The 20,310-nt window shown below is 40.4% G+C and overlaps 1 protein-coding gene across 2 annotated transcripts in view; it reads right to left on the bottom strand.

The window, feature by feature from the left end:
- Positions 1-20,310, bottom strand: part of SH3PXD2B (SH3 and PX domains 2B) — a 240,814-nt gene that overhangs the window by 118,499 nt on the left and 102,005 nt on the right. For both annotated transcript variants that reach the window (XM_077265785.1, XM_077265784.1), the window contains exon 3: positions 6,803-6,878. In XM_077265785.1, coding sequence (XP_077121900.1) covers positions 6,803-6,878 — 76 coding nt within the window. The remainder of the gene's footprint in view (positions 1-6,802; positions 6,879-20,310) is intronic.

The raw sequence follows: 20,310 nt of genomic DNA, 5'->3' as shown, positions 1-20,310 counted from the left end.
GTGGTTGGCACCAAAGATCTCGATCTTGGTCTCATCAGACCAGAGAACCTTGAACCAGTCAGTCTCAGAGTCCTCCAAGTGATCATGAGCAAACTGTAGAAGAGCCTTGACATGACGCTTTGAAAGTAAAGGTACCTTACGGGCTCGTCTGGAATGGAGACCATTGCGGTGGAGTACGTTACTTATGGTATTGACTGAAACCAATGTCCCCACTGCCATGAGATCTTCCCGGAGCTCCTTCCTTGTTGTCCTTGGGTTAGCCTTGACTCTTCGGACAAGCCTGGCCTCGGCACAGGAGGAAACTTTCAAAGGCTGTCCAGGCCATGGAAGGCTAACAGTAGTTCCATAAGCCTTCCACTTCCGGATGATGCTCCCAACAGTGGAGACAGGTAGGCCCAACTCCTTGGAAAGGGTTTTGTACCCCTTGCCAGCCTTGTGACCCTCCACGATCTTGTCTCTGATGGCCTTGGAATGCTCCTTTGTCTTTCCCATGTTGACCATGTATGAGTGCTGTTCACAAGTTTGGGGAGGGTCTTAAATAGTCAGAAAAGGCTGGAAAAAGAGATAATTAATCCAAACATGTGAAGCTCATTGTTCTTTGTGCCTGAACTACTTCTTAATACTTTAGGGGAACCAAACAGAATTCTGGGGGGTTGAGGGGTTGAATAATAAATGACCCTCTGAAAAGACTTTTCACAATTTAAAAAAAAAATAAACAAAGAAATAACATTCTTTTTTGCTGCAGTGCATTTCACACTTCCAGGTTGATCTACAGTCCAAATGTCACAATGCCAAGTTAATTCCAAATGTGTAAACCTGCTAAATCTGCAGGGGGTTGAATACTACTTGTAGGCACTGTATATACTTAACATAAAAATGTTAATAAAAGACGAAAGACAACAAATAGAAAAAGTAAGTCATTTGCAAATTTTCTTATTTTTATGCTGTCTAACTATACCAATTTCATAACATCAGAAAACCCTTTAAGGTTTTTAAAGGGTCTTTTATATTATAAAAATAATAATATTTTATTATATAAAATATTAGCTAGGATCTGATTGGATGCTATGAGCAACACTGACACTTGTTTACTAAAACTAAGAATACATTTATAAAAATAAAATAACCTTTAAATTTTATTTCCAAAAGGCCAAAATAAGACATTGTTGCAGTTTCTACTATTACTGTTACATTTTTAACAAAGAACAAAATATCAGAAGGGGTCACAGTAAGTGCAGTCATGCTTTTTGCAGCCATATTACAGTATAATTAGAAAATTGGCTTTTGGTATAGAGATCTGCAGAATTTCCAGAATACTAATATTGCTGATTCATATAAAGAACTTAGAACTGCTGACGAGACTTGCTGCCTGTAATGAGTTGCAGAACATTATGCAGATGTACACATTTATGAATACATCTACCCAGGTCATCTGGACAAATAAAAGCATACAGTGTACAACAGTTCAAACATGATGCTGGAAGTCCTATCATTTAGTAAATTAGGTCAGCACCAGATTTTTTTTTTTCCATAAGAGCTGAACTCACAATTCTGCAGTATCCTGAAGTCTCATCTAACAACCCTTAGTAATGAGTGTCTGTACAGAGCATGCCCAGGTTACTTGTATTCTGGGCAGCATCTGCAGTGCCTTATAAATGATAAGTAATTGATGTGATGAAAACCAGGAGCATAAATATGCAGTGGAACAATACGCATTCGCTTAACATGCTCAGCTAAGTGGTGATGCCATATCTGTCAACAGCAACCAACAGCAATCTGAATGCCGGCATACATAGGGAAACTGTTTCCCCCTTAGGCCGGAGGCCCATGATCCGGAACTAGCAGCGCTTTGAACGCAGGGTAAGTTCGCTGCGTCCAAAGCGCTGCCTTCTATTGAATGCAGGTAAATCCGCATGTGTTCACTGAACCGTGCAGATCCACTGCGTCCAATACATTTCTATTGATGTAATTTCTCTTGTAGCATCAGTTCGTAAAAAGAAGCCCTGGTGCTGGTAACAGTGCCAAATTGATCATATTCAAATTTTTATAGCGGTCATCTCATCTTCTTAATTGGTTAAAATTTAAAAGTGCTTATAAAAGCAAGTAACATCTCAATTTCTCTCATTAAAAATCTTCTCCGTCTCAAGAACAGAAGAACTTTTAACGTTATTGTTTACTACTCATTGGCTGGGTTAGCAGCAACCTTTGCAGTCTATCAGCAGTCTATGACAACCTCTTTTCAAAAGAAGCCAACCCAGCAAATAGCTGATTACTGTGGGTAATATGTATAGTCTCCATATATATTATGAAGCCCCCAGTAATCCGCCGATATCACTGATGAAATTTGTTACCTACCACACTTGTGTGAAACTTAGTTTTTCTAATTCTAATGTAGTACCCTTACTTGAGCGATTGGTCAAGTGTTAAATGGCCAGCTCAGGTCAGCCAGATACGTAGCTACTTTTGTGTTCTCTTTTAGAGAGCTTCCCACTGACTATATAAGGCTCGTTTCTCGTGGTCAACCAACGCACACAGAACAAACACTAATACATCGCTCCGTCAGATTATCATAGTTCTTAGCGGCACATATCCTTTTCACAAAAGCATACCAATTATTTCACCCGGCAATCAAGCATTTTGCTCTTTTGTCGTGTGATCGGTACTCTGCACGTTTACATAATCGTGAACTTCTAATATTTTCTTTTGATGTAATTAAGGGGACACCCAGTTCAGGCCTCTCTTTTTTTTTCTTTAAATACACTATACATAGTTACACTATGTATGACTTCATTGTCCATTCATTTTGGTATTGTTTAAGTTGCAATGTGAGGCAGTCTGCACCTTTCCTGGCAATGTCACCTGATTACTAGGGGACTAAGGGGTTACTGAACTAATGATATTTATTACATAACAAGAGCACTGGTGATACATTTCTGATTGCCAAAGGCCTCCCTTCTGGACTTCACAGATCAGTGTGTAGAATGTGGGATTTCTCCTCAAGGCAGTTTGACCTGTCGTGAATACAGGAGGCTTTCTTTTCAGAAGAGGTAACCTAATTCCCAGGCAGACCAAGGTACAAAGTCAGGTAAAATATGCTACTCAGCACAATTATTTGTAGTCATAATTACATTACACTCAGTCTATAATATATTAGACATATCCTTTGTATTCACTTTATTAGAAGCAGATGTCTATTAGAGAGCTCTAAGGAAACCAGAATTTAATAAGTGCATCTGCTCCTCCGTTATTCAGTTCTCTATCAGGTCAAGTAGTAATGAAGATTTGAATAAGTAATATGAAAACATAGTTTTAATACCATACAATATAATTGCAATGCAGGACTTGGATTCATCGATTTCTAAGGGGTTCCATATGCAACAGACAGCTATGGACCGAATGATGGCTCAGTAGGCAACTATGCCTCCCGAGTCCTCCATACACAGGAGTGTGCAATCTGCCAAGAGCTCCTGTGTCCTCTATGAGAGAGCCACTTTTAGATTCTTCTGGCAAGTGTTATGTTGCCGAGAAAGAAAGAGTCAGAGGTCCAAAATCGAACATACCAGACCCTTATTCATATTTTTACTGTTCATGTTTCACCCCAAGTATTTTGTTGAATGAACTCTCCAGGTTATTATGGTCACATGAATACCTAACATGATCAAGCATTTTCTTTGTTATATAATTGCTTCTCACACAATTAGAATATCAAAAAGTTAATTTCAGTTCTTCAATACAAAAAGTGAAACTATTATTATGTAGTGTCATTACAGAGTGATCTATTTCACGTGTTTATTTATGTTGATGATTATGGCTTACAGCCAATGAAAACCCAAAAGTCATTATCTCAGTTAATTAGAGTAATTAACAAAAAACACCTGCAAAGGCTTCCTAAGTTCCCTTAGTCTGTTTCAGTAGGCTCCACAATCATGGGGAAGACTACTGACTTGACAGATGTCTAGAAGGCAGTCATTGACACACTTCACAAGGAAGGCAAGCCACAAAAGGTCATTGATAAAGAAGCTGGCTGTTCACAGATTGCTGTATCCAAGCATATTAATGGAAAATTGAGTGGAAGGAAAAAGTGTGGTAGAAAAAGGTGCACAAGCAACCGGGATAATTGTAACCTTGAAAGTTTTGTTAAGAAAAGGCCATTCAAAAATTTGAGGGAGATTCACAAGGTGTGAACTGCTGCTGGAGTCATTGCTTCAAGAGCCACCAGACACAGACGTCTCCAGGACATGGGCTACAAGTGTCACATTCCTTGTGTCAAGCCACTCATGACCAATAGACAACGCCAGAAGTGTCTTACCTGGGCCAAGGAGAAAAAGAACTGGACTGTTGCTCAGTGGTCCAAGGTGTTATTTTCAGATGAAAGTAAATTTTGCATTTCATTTAGAAATCAAGGTCCCAGAATCTGGAGGAAGAGTGGAGAGGCACACAATCTAAGCTGCCTGAGGTCTAATGTGAAGTTTCCACAATCAGTGATGGTTTGGGGAGCCATGTCATCTGCTGGTGTAGGTCCACTGTTTTATCAAGACCAAAGTCAGTGTAGCCGTATACCAGGAAATTTTAGAGCACTTCCTGCTTCCCTCTGCAGACAAGCTTTTTAGAGATGAAACTTTCATTCTCCAGCAGGACTTGGAACCTGTCCACACTACCAAAAGTACTAATACCTGGTTTCAAAAGAACAGTATCACTGTGCTTGATTGGACAGCAAACTCGCCTGACCTTAACCCCATAGAGAATCTATGGGGTATTGTCAAGAGGAAGATGAGAGACACCACACCCAACAATGCAGACGAGCTGAAGGATGCTATCAAAGCAACCTGGGCTTCCATAACACCTCACCAGTGCCACAGGCTGATTGCCTCCATGCAACGCTGCATTGATACAGTAATTGATGCAAAAGGAGCCCTGACCAAGTATTGAGTGCATTTACTGAGCATACATTTCAGTAAGCCAACATTTTGGATTTTTAAATCATTTTTCAAGCTGGTGTTATAAAGTATTCTAATTTACTGAGATAATTACTTTTGGGTTTTCATTGGCTGTAAGCCATAATCATCAACACTAAAGGAAATAATCACTTGAAATAGTTCACTCTGTTTGTAATGACTATAATATGAGTTTCACTTTTTGTATTGAAGAACTGAAATAAATTACCTTTTTGATGATATTCTAATTTGAGAAGCACTTGTATGTATGTATGTATGTATGTAATAAACTAGTTTATACATATTAAAACAAAAATCCTATATTTTGGGGGGGGGTCATAGGCACTTTTTGTTTTGTATTACAGGTGTTTTATATATGTTTTTATTTTTAACATAATTTGTTGCCCAATAGATCATAAAATATCTCTGGGGATTTTTTTAATTATTATTGTTAAATTTTTCCAACTGAAACCATCCATCGTTGCACCATTTACAGTCCAAAACAACCCCCTGCTGTGCCAGGTTTCACTGGCAACGCTTATTTGAATCTGCTAGGACCTAGCAGCTCTGCTATGCTGACAGAGACATGGCGATCATTTGATCAACAAGTCCTACAGAAGGATTAGCAATGCGGATGCTTCTGTGTGCAACAAATCGTATACTAAGTGCTATTTATCTGCCAAAGGGATAGAACAGAAGTGGTAATACCCAGTTTGAATCTTCTCCACAAGGTGTCTACTGAATTTGACAGCTAAGAACCAGACGTGCTCTTGCCAGATTGCAAGAGCAGGAGCTTTAATAGAACAATAGAAAGGGGTTAAAACCCAGGCCTCACTTTCAAAGAAGTTAGCCCTCATGGCTACTATGGAACCCCTAAATTGGGGGAAACCAGTACCGAACTGCACAGGGCCACCCCCAACCAATGTCTGGATTCAGATATCATTGATTATAATGATGTAGGAGAGTGCCGATAACTTTCTCCTTCGTTAATTCAGCATGTGCATTGGAAGCTCAACCACACATTGCAGAGACCAGAACAACACGCCAGGGAAACGCGGCTAGGCGAGTTGTTTTTTTTTATTATTATTATTATTATTATTATTATGTCAGTCATTACTTCCAAAGACATACTGATAAAGAATTTAGATTGTGAGGCCCACTGAGGACAGTGATCATGTTTGCAAAGTGCTGCAGAATATGATAGAGCTATATAAGCAAAGCATAATAAATAAAATATAAACGCTGTGTGGGCCTCAGTGTATATAGGGAGCTGTGGGGACTATCTTACTGTACATAGGGTTAATAAAATACTAAATTCCCTGGATGTGGTGCCTCATGCTCCATATTTGTTGATTGTTTGTCACTGTTGAATTAAGTCAATAGAGTCGTGCACTCCCTCTTTCAAATTGCCAGTGCTGCTGCTTTTCCTTTAGATACTATAAAAAGGGAGTTGTGGAGACTTCAGAATGTATATAAGAGGCAGGATTTTTGGGTCAACATATAGTATAGAGGGGGCTGTGGAAGCTATTATACAGAATATAGGGGAGTTGTGTGAGCCATCATACTGTGTATAGAGATGACAGACTGTGTTGTTGGGGCATCAAACTTTGCTGGGGTCATCATACTATGCTTGTATGGGAGAATTATGGAGGTATACTGTACGTGGGTGGAATATTTGGGGGGATCAAGGCTATTGGCTTTGTTGTATACACAAGTGATCTACTTACCATGTGTTTTCCGTGTTGCCAGCAATTTGCAATACATGTTTTTATCAAAGAATACCAAAAATCAGATAAGGCTTTATTCATACTAATGTATTATAGAATTAATATAACCTTTCTCAAAAAGAAGTTTTAAATAGCACAAACCTGGTAAGAATGGGATAATCCTTTGTTTTGGATCCTTCTGCCCTCCTTCTACTGGAAACTTGTCCAAAATTTGCATCTGAAACAGAATTTATTCACAAATTAATTGTATTGTATGGTAAAGACAAGGCAGACCTCTTATGGCTAAAAGTCTAATTCGATAAATAGAACTTAAACTCACTAAACACCAGATGTCAAAAGACATTACATACATTTTTTACCTATGAAAAGAGAAAATTTGGATCAATTGATATGTGAGAAACTAAATGAAACAATTTTTCTGTCGTCAGATGGGTATCATATTATCATTTCTATACATAATGTTAAAAGCCACCAAACTCTTGCCAATAGTACAAAAAACTCTTTATATATATATATTATATATATATATACAGTTAGGTCCATATATATTTGGACAGAGACAACATTTTTCTAATTTTGGTTATAAACATTACTACAATGAATTTTAAACAAAACAATTCAGATGCAGTTGAAGTTCAGACTTTCAGCTTTCATTTGAGGGTATCCACATTAAAATTGGATGAAGGGTTTAGGAGTCTCAGCTCATTAACATGTGCCACCCTGTTTTTAAAGGGACCAAAAGTAATTGGACAGATTCAATAATTGTAAATAAAATGTTCATTTTTAGTACTTGGTTGAAAATCCTTTGTTGGCAATGACTGCCTGAAGTCTTGAACTCATGAACATCACCAGACGCTGTGTTTCCTCCTTTTTGATGCTCTGCCAGGCCTTCACTGCGGTGGTTTTCAGTCGCTGTTTGTTTGTGGGCCTTTCTGTCTGAAGTTTAGTCTTTAACAAGTGAAATGCATGCTCAGTTGGGTTGAGATCAGGTGACTGACTTGGCCATTCAAGAATATTCCACTTCTTTGCTTTAATAAACTCCTGGGTTGCTTTGGCTTTATGTTTTGGGTCATTGTCCATCTGTAGTATGAAACGACGACCAATCAATTTGGCTGGATCTGAGCACACAGTGTGGCTCTGAATACCTCAGAATTCGTTTGGCTGCTTCTGTCCTGTGTCACATCATCAATAAACACTAGTGACCCAGTGCCACTGGCAGCCATGCATGCCCAAGCCATCACACTGCCTCCGCCGTGTTTTACAGATGATGTGGTATGCTTTGGATCATGAGCTGTGCCACGCCTTCGCCATACTTTTTCCTATCCATCATTCTGGTAGAGGTTGATCTTGGTTTCATCTGTCCAAAGAATGTTCTTCCAGAACTGTGCAGGCTTATTTAGATGATTTTAAGCAAAGTCCAGTCTTGCCTTTTTATTCTTGATGCTTATGAGTGTCTTGCACCGTGCAGTGAGACCTCTGTATTTACTTTCATGCAGTCTTCTCTTTATGGTAGATTTGGATATTGATACGCCTACCTCCTGGAGAGTGTTGTTCACTTGGTTGGCTGTTGTGAAGGGGTTTCTCTTCACCATGGAGATTATTCTGCGATCATGCACCACTCTTGTCTTCCGTGGGTGCCCAGGTCTTTTTGCATTGATGAGTTCACCAGTGCTTTCTTTCTTTCTCAGGATGTACCAAACTGTAGATTTTGCCACTCCTAATATTGTAGCAATTTCTCGGATGGGTTTTCTCTGTTTTCGATGCTTAAGGATGGCTTGTTTTACCTGCATGGAGAGCTCCTTTGACCGCATGTTTACTTCACAGCAAAACCTTCCAAATGTAAGCACCACACCTCAAATCAACTCCAGGCCTTTTATCTGCTTAATTTAGAATGACATAACGAAGGGATTGCCCACACTAGTCCATGAAATAGCCTTGGAGTCAATTGTCCAATTACTTTTGGTCCCTTTAAAAACAGGGTGGCATATGTTAAGGAGCTGAAACTCCTAAACCCTTCATCCAATTTTAATGTGGATACCCTCAAATGAAAGCTGAAAGTCTGAACTTCAACTGCATCTGAATTGTTTTGTTTAAAATTCATTGTGGTAATGCCTATAACCAAAATTAGAAAAATGTTGTCTCTGTCCAAATATATATGGACCTAACTGTATATATATATATATATATATATATATATATATATATATATATATATATATATATATATATATATATATATATATATATATATATATATATATATATATAAAAAAAAAAAATTTTTATAAACATGAGAGGAGAGGATAACAAAAAAAAGCAATTGAAACACATTGGAATTGCCGCTTGTGAATGTGCCTGATTGATCCAGTGGATTAAATTATGCAGCTACAATCCTTAAAGGTCAATCAAATAATTGAGAAAATTGCCCTGTCTCTGGTGGAGCAATATTTAGATATGTGATGAGAATTAACACAAAGTACTGTGGGCTGTGAACATGCACATTGTTCTGTGGTTATTTTTGTTGGCATTTATCCAAGGAAATCTGTAAAACCAAAATATATTAAGGCCTATAAAAATATCCTGGTAGTTACAAGATACAGTTTCTTGAAAAAGTATTCATACCCCCTGAATCTTTCTACATTTTTTTCACGTTACACCCACTGGAAGATGAACCTATGTCCAAATCTGAAGACTTTTGCAGCCTGTAACAGGTTTTCCTCCAGGATTGAAATGTATTTAGAGCTATCCATCTCCCAGTCAATTCCGACCAGCTTTCCTGTGCCTGCTGAATAAAGCATACCTACAGTATGATGAAGCCACCATCATGTTTAACGGTGGGGATGGTGTTTTCAAAGTGATGTGCAGTTTTAATTTTCTGTCGCAAAAAACCTTTTGCATTTAGCCTAAAAATGTCAACTTCAGTTTCATCTGACAGGAGCAACTTCTTCCACATAATAATTGTGTCTCTATATGGCATTTTGGAAACTGCAAATGGGATTTCTTATGGCTTGCTTTCAAAAATGGTTATCTTCTTGCCACCCTTCCATAAAGGTCACATTTGTGGAGTAAATGACTAATAAGTGTCCTGTAGATAGATTTTCCCACCTGAAGTGTAAATTTCTGCAGCTCCTGCAGAGGACCAAGGGCCTTTTGGTTGATTCTCTAATTAGTGCTTCCCTTGCTTGGGATGTAGTTAGGTGGATGGCTATGATTTTGCAAGTTTGCAGTTGTGCCATATTCCTATTTTTATTTGATTAATTGAACAGTGTTCGGTGAGATGTTCAGAGCTTTGGCTATTTTTTTTATAACTAGAGATATGGGTGGACTCCTGGATGTTCAGTTCCGGCGGGTTCAGCTGAACAGTTAAAAAAAAGTTTGGGTTCTGATACCAGAACAGTACCCGGACCCAAACCCAGACCCCATTCACTTAAATGGGGGGCCCGAATATCCAATGTTTCCCACGCTGTCGTGTGCATAACAGCGCGGCAATTACTGCTTCTGATTGGCGGTAAAATCATTACCATCGGTCATGTAGCTGTGGTTCCCACGCTGTCAAATGACTGCGTGAGCCTGCAGCTGTTATTAGAGTTAAAGGGAACCTATCACCCCGTTTTTTTCGGTATGAGATAAAAATACTGTTAAATAGGGCCTGAGCTGTGCATTACAATAGTGTAGTTTGTGGACCCCGATTCCCCACCTATGCTGCCGAAATACGTTACCAAAGTAGTCATTTTCGCCTGTCAATCAGGCTGGTCAGGTCGGATGGGCGTGGCTTCTTCCCCCAGATATTGCGTAGTTTTCCGTTGGTGGCGTAGTGGTGTGCGCATGTCCAACGTCCCCAATCCTGCACGGGGGGGTGAAAACAGCAGCGATGTCCGTTATTCCATTGGTGGTCGGTGGGCGCGGCCATCTTCCTTTGGCCGCGCGTGCGCAGAAGCGGCGCTCTGCTGGCCGCGGCTTCAGGAAAATGGCCGCGGGATGCCGCGCGTGCGCAGATGGAGATCGCGGCGGCCATTTTCCTGAAGCCGCGGCCAGCAGAGCGCCGCTTCTGCGCACGCGCGGCCAAAGCAAGATGGCCGCGCCCACCGACCACCAATGGAATAACGGACATCGCTGCTATTTTCACCCCCCCGTGCAGGATTGGGGACCTTGGACATGCGCACACCACTACGCCACCAACGGAAAACTACGCAATATCTGGGGGAAGAAGCCACGCCCATCCGACCTGACCAGCCTGATTGACAGGCGAAAATGACTACTTTGGTAACGTATTTCGGCAGCATAGGTGGGGAATCGGGGTCCACAAACTACACTATTGTAATGCACAGCTCAGGCCCTATTTAACAGTATTTTTATCTCATACCGAAAAAAACGGGGTGATAGGTTCCCTTTAAAAAGTTTACCTCTGGTCACTGGTGTTGTTAAATATACTTATTTTGCACATTCATTTAATCAAGACTATTTCACCAGGTGCGTTACTCTTAAAGAAAAAAATGTCATGATATTTTCATAAAAAATTTAGTGGTTTATTGAATTGTCCACAGAAAAATCACATTGCAGCAAAACATAAAAATAGATGAAATAGTTACGAACAGATTGTCCATTTGTAAATGTCAGCACTTGTTCCTCAACGTTTCTGAAATGGTGTAGAAGTCATCTTTCTTTTATGGAGTAGAATCATGGCTATCAGCTGTTCCTTTCTTCTGTGACTTGTCCAACGTCCATGGAGAATGATGGTGAAGGCAGGAGGTGACAGACCCCACATGACGACCCCCCCTCCTCCCAAGAGCTGTGTTTATAAATGTGTCCCACAGATCACGTGTTCTCTCTATATGGTGTTAACTTATACTCTGAGCTACATATACAGAAATAGCTTTTGTAACGTCAGCAAGAAGCAATGTGCTCAGTACAGAATTGAGAATAAGAATAATTCAATTAATAATTAATATTTAACAGGTGTCAGCTGATGAGACTACTGCTCCCATCAGCCAGCGCCTGCTGTCGCTAATAACAGTGAGAGCAGGCGGAGGCTTATGGGAGTATTCATCAGCCTGTGCTGTAAATCTTTTTTTTTTTTTTTTTTTAAATGGCATTTTTTCCCCTGCATTTTTGATAACTAGGTAGGCAAAACTCACAGCTGGGGGCTGCTACCCTCATGGGTCAGTTTTAGCAAGGTTGGTTATCAAGAATAGAGGGGTCCCCATGCAGTTTTTATTAATTATTTAAATAATTTTAAAAAAAAAGGTCCCTCATTTTTTACAACCAACCTTGCTAAAGCAGACAGCTGGGGGTCTGGTATTCTCAGGCTGGTAAGGGGGCAGCCAGGCAAAGCACCATAATTAGTGCATCTAATAGATGTGTCTTTTCTGGGAGGCTGCGAGCTGCTATGTTAAGGCTGGGGGGCAATATCCATGGCCCCTTACCAGCCTGAGAATACCAGCCTCCAGATGTCAGATTTAGCAAGGCTGGTTGTCAAAAATTGGGTGGGGGGATCTCACACCATTTTTTTTTATTATTCATTTAAATAATTAAAAAAACAGCATATGGACCCCTCCATTCTTGATAACCAACCTTGCTAACACTGACAGCTGTGGGTTCCAGCCCCCAGCTGTCAGTATTGCCTGGCTGGCAATCAAAAATACAGGGAACCCACATCATTTTTTTTTATTATTTATTTACAGTGCAGGAGCAGGCTGATTAATACTCTCATGTGAGCAGTAGTCTCATCAGCTGACGCCAGTGACCAACTGGAAGTAAACATTTTACCTTGGATCACAACAGCGTGCTCACATTATCATTTGACAGCACGAGAACCGTGGCTGTCTGACCGGCAGTAATGATTTTACTGCCGATCTGAAGCAGTGTTTGCCGCACTGTCATGTACATGACAGCACAACAAGCACCTGGTGTTTGGGGGCCCGAACCCGGTCAGTAACACGGACTTCCTGGTGAAGTCTGTGCCCGAACAATTCCATACGGACGCCAAACTTTACTGTTCGGGCTCACCCATCCCTATTTTTAACCTCATCCTGCTTTACAGTTCTCCACATCTTTATACCTCACCTGTCTGATGTGTTCTTAGTTTTTATAATGCTGTTTAATCTCTACTGACCTCAAACAAACCTCTGAGGCCTTCACAGAACAGATGCAGTTATTCAGACAATAAATTACAGAGAGATTAACTCCATTTATTTACCAATTATATGACTTAAGGAGGCAATCCGTCACTCAGGATTTTATTTAGGGGTATCAGATTACAGAGGGCTGATTTCAAATGCTAGACACAATTTTCATATACCGTACATATATATTTAACATTAGAAAACCATGTATAATTCCCTTTACACGTCACAAATAATTGCTACTTTGTGTTGGTATATCGGCAAAATAAAATACATTGGAGTTTGTTTGTGTAATGTCAAAAAATGTGGAAAAGTTCATGGGGTAGAAATACATTTTCAAGGCATTGTACGTATGACATGCAACGTATGAGAGCAACATGCTCTCTCTATATCAGTGTAACCTTCCGTTGAAGCGAGAAGATTCTATGTAGACCATTTACTTGTATATCCCAAATGATAAAAGCATTAGTTCCTAACCATTATGTGAGTTCTTGTAATTTATGATAAACTTATCACCTAGATCTCCCATTTGTTATGATGTACCACGATTTTCTACATAAAGAATGGAGGTAAAAAATTTAATAAATTGAGTTTATATGATGTTTTGTACGTAGAAAGCAATGAGTACACTAAAAATGTTCTGAACAAGGCCTCACCAGTAAATTTAGAGTAAATGAGTGCTTGCCACATCACAATTGCAATGAATCATCAGAAAGATTGCTAGGCTCAGCCATTTGCAATGTATAAGCAGAGAGCAGCTGCCAATGTGTTCCAAAAGAAACAGAGCAAAACCCGCTTCTAACCACTACGACAGTTGGTTTGTATTAAGAAAAGGGTGGACCACATTCTAAAAGATGCAGAAATACAAAGTCCCGCTTTTCCTGAACGGATAACAGCTGTTTTGTTGATGACATCCCAGAAATTATAACCACACTGCGCTTAGAGTTAAGAAAATAAAAGAGAAATAAATAATAAAAAATAGAGTAAGCAGATCCTAATCTACTGTACTCGGAGAACAGTAAATTAGGAAACTGTAAAGGCAAACCTCTTACACATCTGGGCCAGTTCTCTCCATCTGACAAAGTATTAGTATTACAGGCTGTGTAAAATATAGTCTTAATCAGCAAGTCTACTTCCCAAAAGATATTAAGATTTTCTGTTTGCTGAACACTGCCTTTCTTACATGTCCAAGATTTTCCCCTTCAATTGTGAAAAGAAACCAGACTTCATAACCACAGACGAGGTCCTGAACTTCATCACAATGAAGGTGGAGCAACATCTGGGGTAAAGATGGCTCAGCTTTACCAAACATGTTCTTGAATAAGGTCTACAACGGATACACGCAAAATGTGGAAAGCCTGCTATTTTCATGAGTCTTACCATTAAACAAGGAAGCATTCACATCAATAAATTAGTCCATTCATAAAAACGTTACAAAACATTAAAAAGTGACTAAACTTTCAAGTTTTTTTTAATAATCTTGTCCAGCATGGAAAGTTATTAAATGTTTCAAACCACTTTATTAGGGGATTTGTCTTCACTTAAAAAAATGACTCCCAAACTCAGTTTATTTGCCAGCCTTTAGCTTAGCAGAATTAACACTTTTGAGTTACAGATGGTGGCAGTGATAGGTCAGCATTAGTAATGAGTGAGTGTGTTATGTAAGTATGCTCAGGTGCTAACTGAGTGTTTTCAGTGTGAACAAAAAATATTGGTATGTGCACACGCTGCGGATTTCGCTGCGGAACCGCAGCGTTTCCGCAGCTGCGGGTCCGCAGTGGTTTCCCATGAGTTTGCAGTACAATGTAAACCTATGGGAAACGAAATTCGCAGTGCACATGCTGCGGAAAAAAACGCGCGGAAACGCAGCGGTTTATATTTCGCAGCATGTCAATTCTTTGTGCGGATTCTGCTGCGGGTTTACACCTGCTCCAATAGAAAACTGCAGGTGAAAACCTGCAGAAGAAAACCGCAGTAGAAACCGCGATAAATCCGCAGTAATAACCGCAGCGGTTTTGCACTGCGGATTTATCAAATCGGCTGCGTAAAATTCCGCAATGGAATCCGGAGCGTGTGCACAAGCCCTTAGAGTCCCCGCGGCTGCATGTATTGCAGCTGGTCATCAGTCGCAACACATGCAGGGAAACTAGGGTTTGTAAATGTATGATTAACATGCTGTGAATAAGATGTGCATGTGTATATTGTCCCAACACACCAATTAACGTGATTTAGGATGCGCGCATGCGCACAACATTTGGTGATATGCACTGTTTACTCTGCAGATGCCAAGCAAGCGAAGTATCTACATGCATATAGCAAATAATAGTAAACTGAATGAACAGAGAACTAGTCTGAACTGGTGCATAACCAAAAAAAGACTTACATAGCAAATAGATCAATGGCTGCACTCAATTGTACTAAAGCAAGGGAATGTGAGATACATGAAATGTGAATAGCATAATGGCTTGTGAAATCTATGAAAAAACACATGAGATGCTTAGCACAAGATTTGGCCAAAAAATGTGAGCCCATCCACCAACGTCAAGATAATCTCATGGATCGGATGGGTCCCTGACCTGACTGCCTCGTGTGATCACTTACCTCTGGCTAATAACATGGTAAAGCCTGCATTTACAGTTGTGGCCAAAAGCATTGACAACCCTGCAATTCTGTCAGATAATATCAGTTTCTTCCTGAAAATGATTGCAAACACAAATTCTTTGGTATTATTATCTTCACTTAATTTGTCATAAATGAAAAAACACAAAAAGAATTGTCCTAAAGCCAAATTGGATATAATTCCACACCAAACATAAAAAAAGGGGGTGGCCAAAAGTATTGGCACTGTTCGAAAAATCATGTGATGCTTCTCTAATTTGTGTAATTAGCAGCACCTGTAACTTACCTGTGGCACCTAACAGGTGTTGGCAATAACTAAATCACACTCGCAGCTAGTTGACATGGATTAAAGTTGACTCAACCTCTGTCCTGTGTCCTTTGTGTGTACCACATTGCGCATGGAGAAAAGAAAGAAGACCAAAGAACTGTCTGAGGACTTGAGAAACCAAATTGTGAGGAAGCATGAGCAATCTCAAGGCTACAAGTCCATCTCCAAAGACCTGAATGTTCCTGTGTCTACCGTGCGCAGTATCATCAAGACGTTTAAAGCCCATGGCACTGTGGCTAACCTCCCTAGATGTGGACGGAAAAGAAAAATTGACAAGAGATTTCAACGCAAGATTGTGCGGATGTTGGATAAAGAACCTCGACTAACATCCAAACAAGTTCAAGCTGCCCTGCAGTCCGAGGGTACAACAGTGTCAACCCGTACTATCCGTCGGCATCTGAATGAAAAGGGACTGTATGGTAGGAGACCCAGGAACACCCCACTTCTTACCCCGAGACATAAAATGGTCTAAAATTCCAGCAGAGCATTGCAAGAAACTCATTGATGGTTACCGGAAGCAGTTGGTCGCAGTTATTTAGGCTAAAGGTTGTGCAACCAAGTATTCGGCTGAGGGTGCCAATACTTTTGTCTGGCCCATTTTTGGAGTTTTGTGTGAAATGATCAATGTTTTGCTTTTTGCTTCATTCTCTTTTGTGTTTTTTCATCCAAGACAAATTAAATGAAGATAATAATACCAAAGAATTTGTGTTTGCAATCATTTTCAGGAAGAAACTGAGTATTATCTGACAGAATTGCAGGGGTGTCAATACTTTTGGCCACAACTGTATAGGAAAGTCAGAACCAAATGTGTTTGGATGTAATTAAAATCACAGCATGGTGAAGGGCGGGGTGTTCAAGTCATAAAAAATAGTGATTTTAATTATATCCAAACACATTTGGTTCCGACCTTCCTATAAACACAGGCTTTAGCATAATATTAGCCAGAGGTAAGTGTTTACACTAGGCACTCAGGTCAGGGACCCACCCGATCCATGAGATTACCTTGACATTGGTGGATGGGCTCACATTTTTTGGCCAAATTTTGTGCTAAGCATCTCATGTGTTTTTTCATAGATTTCACAAGCCATTATGCTATTCACAATTCATGTATATCACATTCCCTTGTACAATTGAGTGCAGCCATTTATCTATTTGCTATGTAAGTCTTTTTTGGTTATGCACCAGTTCAGACTAGTTCTGTGTTCAGTCAGTTTACCATTATTTGCTATGTACTATTTTTTCTGACTTGAACACCTCGCCCTTCACCATGCTTTGATTTTAATTACATCCAAACACATTTGGTTCCGACCTTCCTATAAATGCAGGCTTTACCATGTTATTAGCCAGAGGTAAGTGATCACACTAGGTAGTCAGGTCAGGGACCCATCCGATCCATGAGATCACCTTGACGTTGGTGGATGGGCTCACATTTTTTGGCCAAATTTTGTGCTATGCATCTCATGTGTTTTTTCATAGATTTCACAAGCCATTATGCTATTCTCATTTCATGTATCGCACATTTCCTTGCTTTAGTACAATTGAGTGCAGCCATTGATCTATTTTCTACATGCATATAGCCATAACACTTATGTGCGCATGTGCTTGTTACGTCAATGTCAATTAAAGGCTAAAAACAAGTCATGGAGTACTTTGTTTAGGCATGCGCCTTACAAACATTCTCTGACTTTCGTCTTGAGAATCACGTAGCTCAGGCATGCGCTTTACAGATATTTTTATTTTTTTTACTTCCAGTCCTGCGCTGATTACTGGTCTTGCACTGACGTCCAGTTCGGCGCTGACGTTCTCTCACACTGTTCCTGGTTTCCTGCTTGGTAAGGCTCACAGCAGTTGAGCATCTCTATGAGTATGGTCTATATGTACATATTGGTCATTGGAACCACAATACAGGCCCCTGAGGAGGCCACTGTTGTGGCGACACGCGTCGGGCACTTTGCCCTACCTCTCTCTCCCACATTTGAACCTCCAGGACAATATCTAGCCTCCTGTTATTCTATCATGTTGTGGTCCTGATAACAGATTCTACACCCCTTGTGTCTTTACATATCAAGAATTCGGCTGATCCGGTTTATGTTTTAGGTGAAATATCCTAGTTTGTATTGTTATTTTTGACCATTATCTGAATTGCACATTAGGATGGCTTTGGATCTGCATATCAACCCTACAGGAGGTATATATATTATACCAACATACATGAGTGTACTTATAACACTTAAATCTTATCTTTTAGACTATTAGGTGGTGAATTAATCTGGTTGAGCACATACTCTATGTCTTTGTGCTGATCAAAATAGCCCCTGTATCAGTCCTGGTGTAATATGATCTATTATATTCTATCGTTATTTTTAAGGGATAATGTGTTAGGTGTCGAGTTCCTGCCGCTGCACAGGGGGAATCTCGAACCATGTCCGCTGCGGTCTCCCATTCTTCTCCAGCCGCAGTGGAACCTGCTCAGCGGAGACGTCGGTCCCAGTGCCTGGCTCGGACAGATACTGCACGTTTGGTTATTGCTGCCCTTCCAGGTTCAGCCATTATAGCCAGTACTGTTTGGCAGACAGCAGGCGCTCCTGGGATTAAGTCCTGCTTTTCTCCTTCTGAGCATGCCCAAGGGAAGACCTCTCATTGGAGGTCGGGGGTCACACGCTCAGGTCCAGCAGCAGCACCTATTGGTCCACTAGGAAGGTCCTGGAGTGCTACAACTATAAAAGGTTTGCATGGCCGCACGGCCATACGCTAGTATCATTTGTGTTTGGCTGTTGCCAGTGGATACTCTACCACTCAGTATATATGTGGTGTGAGTCTGTTTAGCTTTGAGGCTGTACACTCAGGCAGGCAGCTAGCGTCAGTCTGGGCAATTAGCCTTGGCTTAGCATGTGGTTCCTTCATGTGTGCGGTTAGCACAGAGGAGTTCCAGAGCAAGCAGAACCCTAGTTAGGGTATTAGTTTCTGTGTACAGTGTGACTCTGTGAGGCAACAGAGGTCGCTTACATTTCACACGGGGTGAAGTTTAACCCATGTGTGAGCTCAGTGTCCATCCGCCATTACTTTGCAGCCGGTATCTCTGCACAGTGGACCCTGGGCTGCGAACACACCTCGTATCAACCTCTCTATTACTTGGTGCGTTCCGCTAGGCCTAACATAATTAGAGGCTAGGAACAACCCTATTGCGGGTTGATGTGTGTTTTCTTGATATTCAAATGTTTTTAAAATACTTTTCTTGTGTGTGGTTTATACAATATAGCATTGATATTTTGTATGGTGATCCCTGGTTTTTGGCATGTTTCTTTGCTCTGTATAGTTTCAGTCATGTTTTGAGATGCTACAAGTTGATGTTTCTTTATAACATGCAGGGACTAATAAACAGGCAATCCCTGCTTGTGTTACGGCTGGCAAAAACAGCTGCTATACATGCAGCCGCGGGGACTCAAACATTTTTTGAGCACGCCGAAGACAATTGGTTAGCACTAGTGATGAGTATACTCGTTGCTCGGGTGGTCTCCGAGTATTTATGACTGCTCAGAGATTTAGTTTTCCTTGCCGCAGCTGGATGATTTGCGGCTACTAGACAGCTTGATTACATGTGGCGATTCCATAGCAACCAGGCAACCCCCACATGTACTCAGGCTGGCTAGCAGCCGTAAATCATCCAGCTGCGGCAAGGAAAACAAAATCTCTGAGCAGTCATAAATACTCGGAGAACACCCGAGCGTGCTGGGGAAAACCCGAGCAACTAGTGTACTCGCTCATCACTAGTTAGCACCCAAACATGTTCAGATAGCATCTTACCCAAGCACGTTTGCCCATCACTAGTTAGCATGCCTCCTCCTTTGAGTGTTGTCCTAATCAGAACAATATACTACAGAAGTTTATCCCCAGAGTCGGTGAGACACAGGTCCAGAGCTAACCCTTTAACTGCCAATCATCTGTACTTCAATTGAGTACATTCTGATATCAATGCAGCTGGAGGCAGGGAACAGCAGAGGACGGTAGCAACTTACATGCAATTATTTTACAGGAATAAAGACAAATCCCTAATATAGTGATTTGTAACATTTCACAATTTGCCATGCTGGACAAAATAAAAAGTTAAAAGTTTAGTTTGGCTTTTAAATGTTGTAATGTTTTTATGAATTAACTAGATTATCGATGTGGAAGCTTCCAGATTTCTTAACTTGAAAAGCAGAATTTTAAAGTAAAACTAATGAAAAAAGCTGGCTTTCCACATTTGGTGCCTTTCAGGTTTATACCTCATGTAATAATATATTTGGTAAAGTAGAGGCAATAAAAATATATAATTAGGTATTAGATGCTTATATACTTTAGTTCTGATCACTAAAACTACAGCACAAATAGCAATTCCTCATGATCCCTCCAATAAATATGCACGATTGTATCAGCATGTATCTGTTCTTAATGGAGAGAAGGGAATTGACATTATCATCATCATCCCCATTGGGGTTCACTCCCACTCCCTATCAGTATGTTTTTGGCGTGTGGGAGGAAATGGGGGGGGGGAACAATAGGTAAAAAGTGCTTGTCATGTATGGATAAGCCATCAATAT

This window comes from Ranitomeya variabilis, chromosome 5, assembly GCF_051348905.1.
Source record: "Ranitomeya variabilis isolate aRanVar5 chromosome 5, aRanVar5.hap1, whole genome shotgun sequence".
Taxonomy (NCBI): domain Eukaryota; kingdom Metazoa; phylum Chordata; class Amphibia; order Anura; family Dendrobatidae; genus Ranitomeya; species Ranitomeya variabilis.
This window is presented reverse-complemented; position numbering and strand designations above follow the sequence as displayed.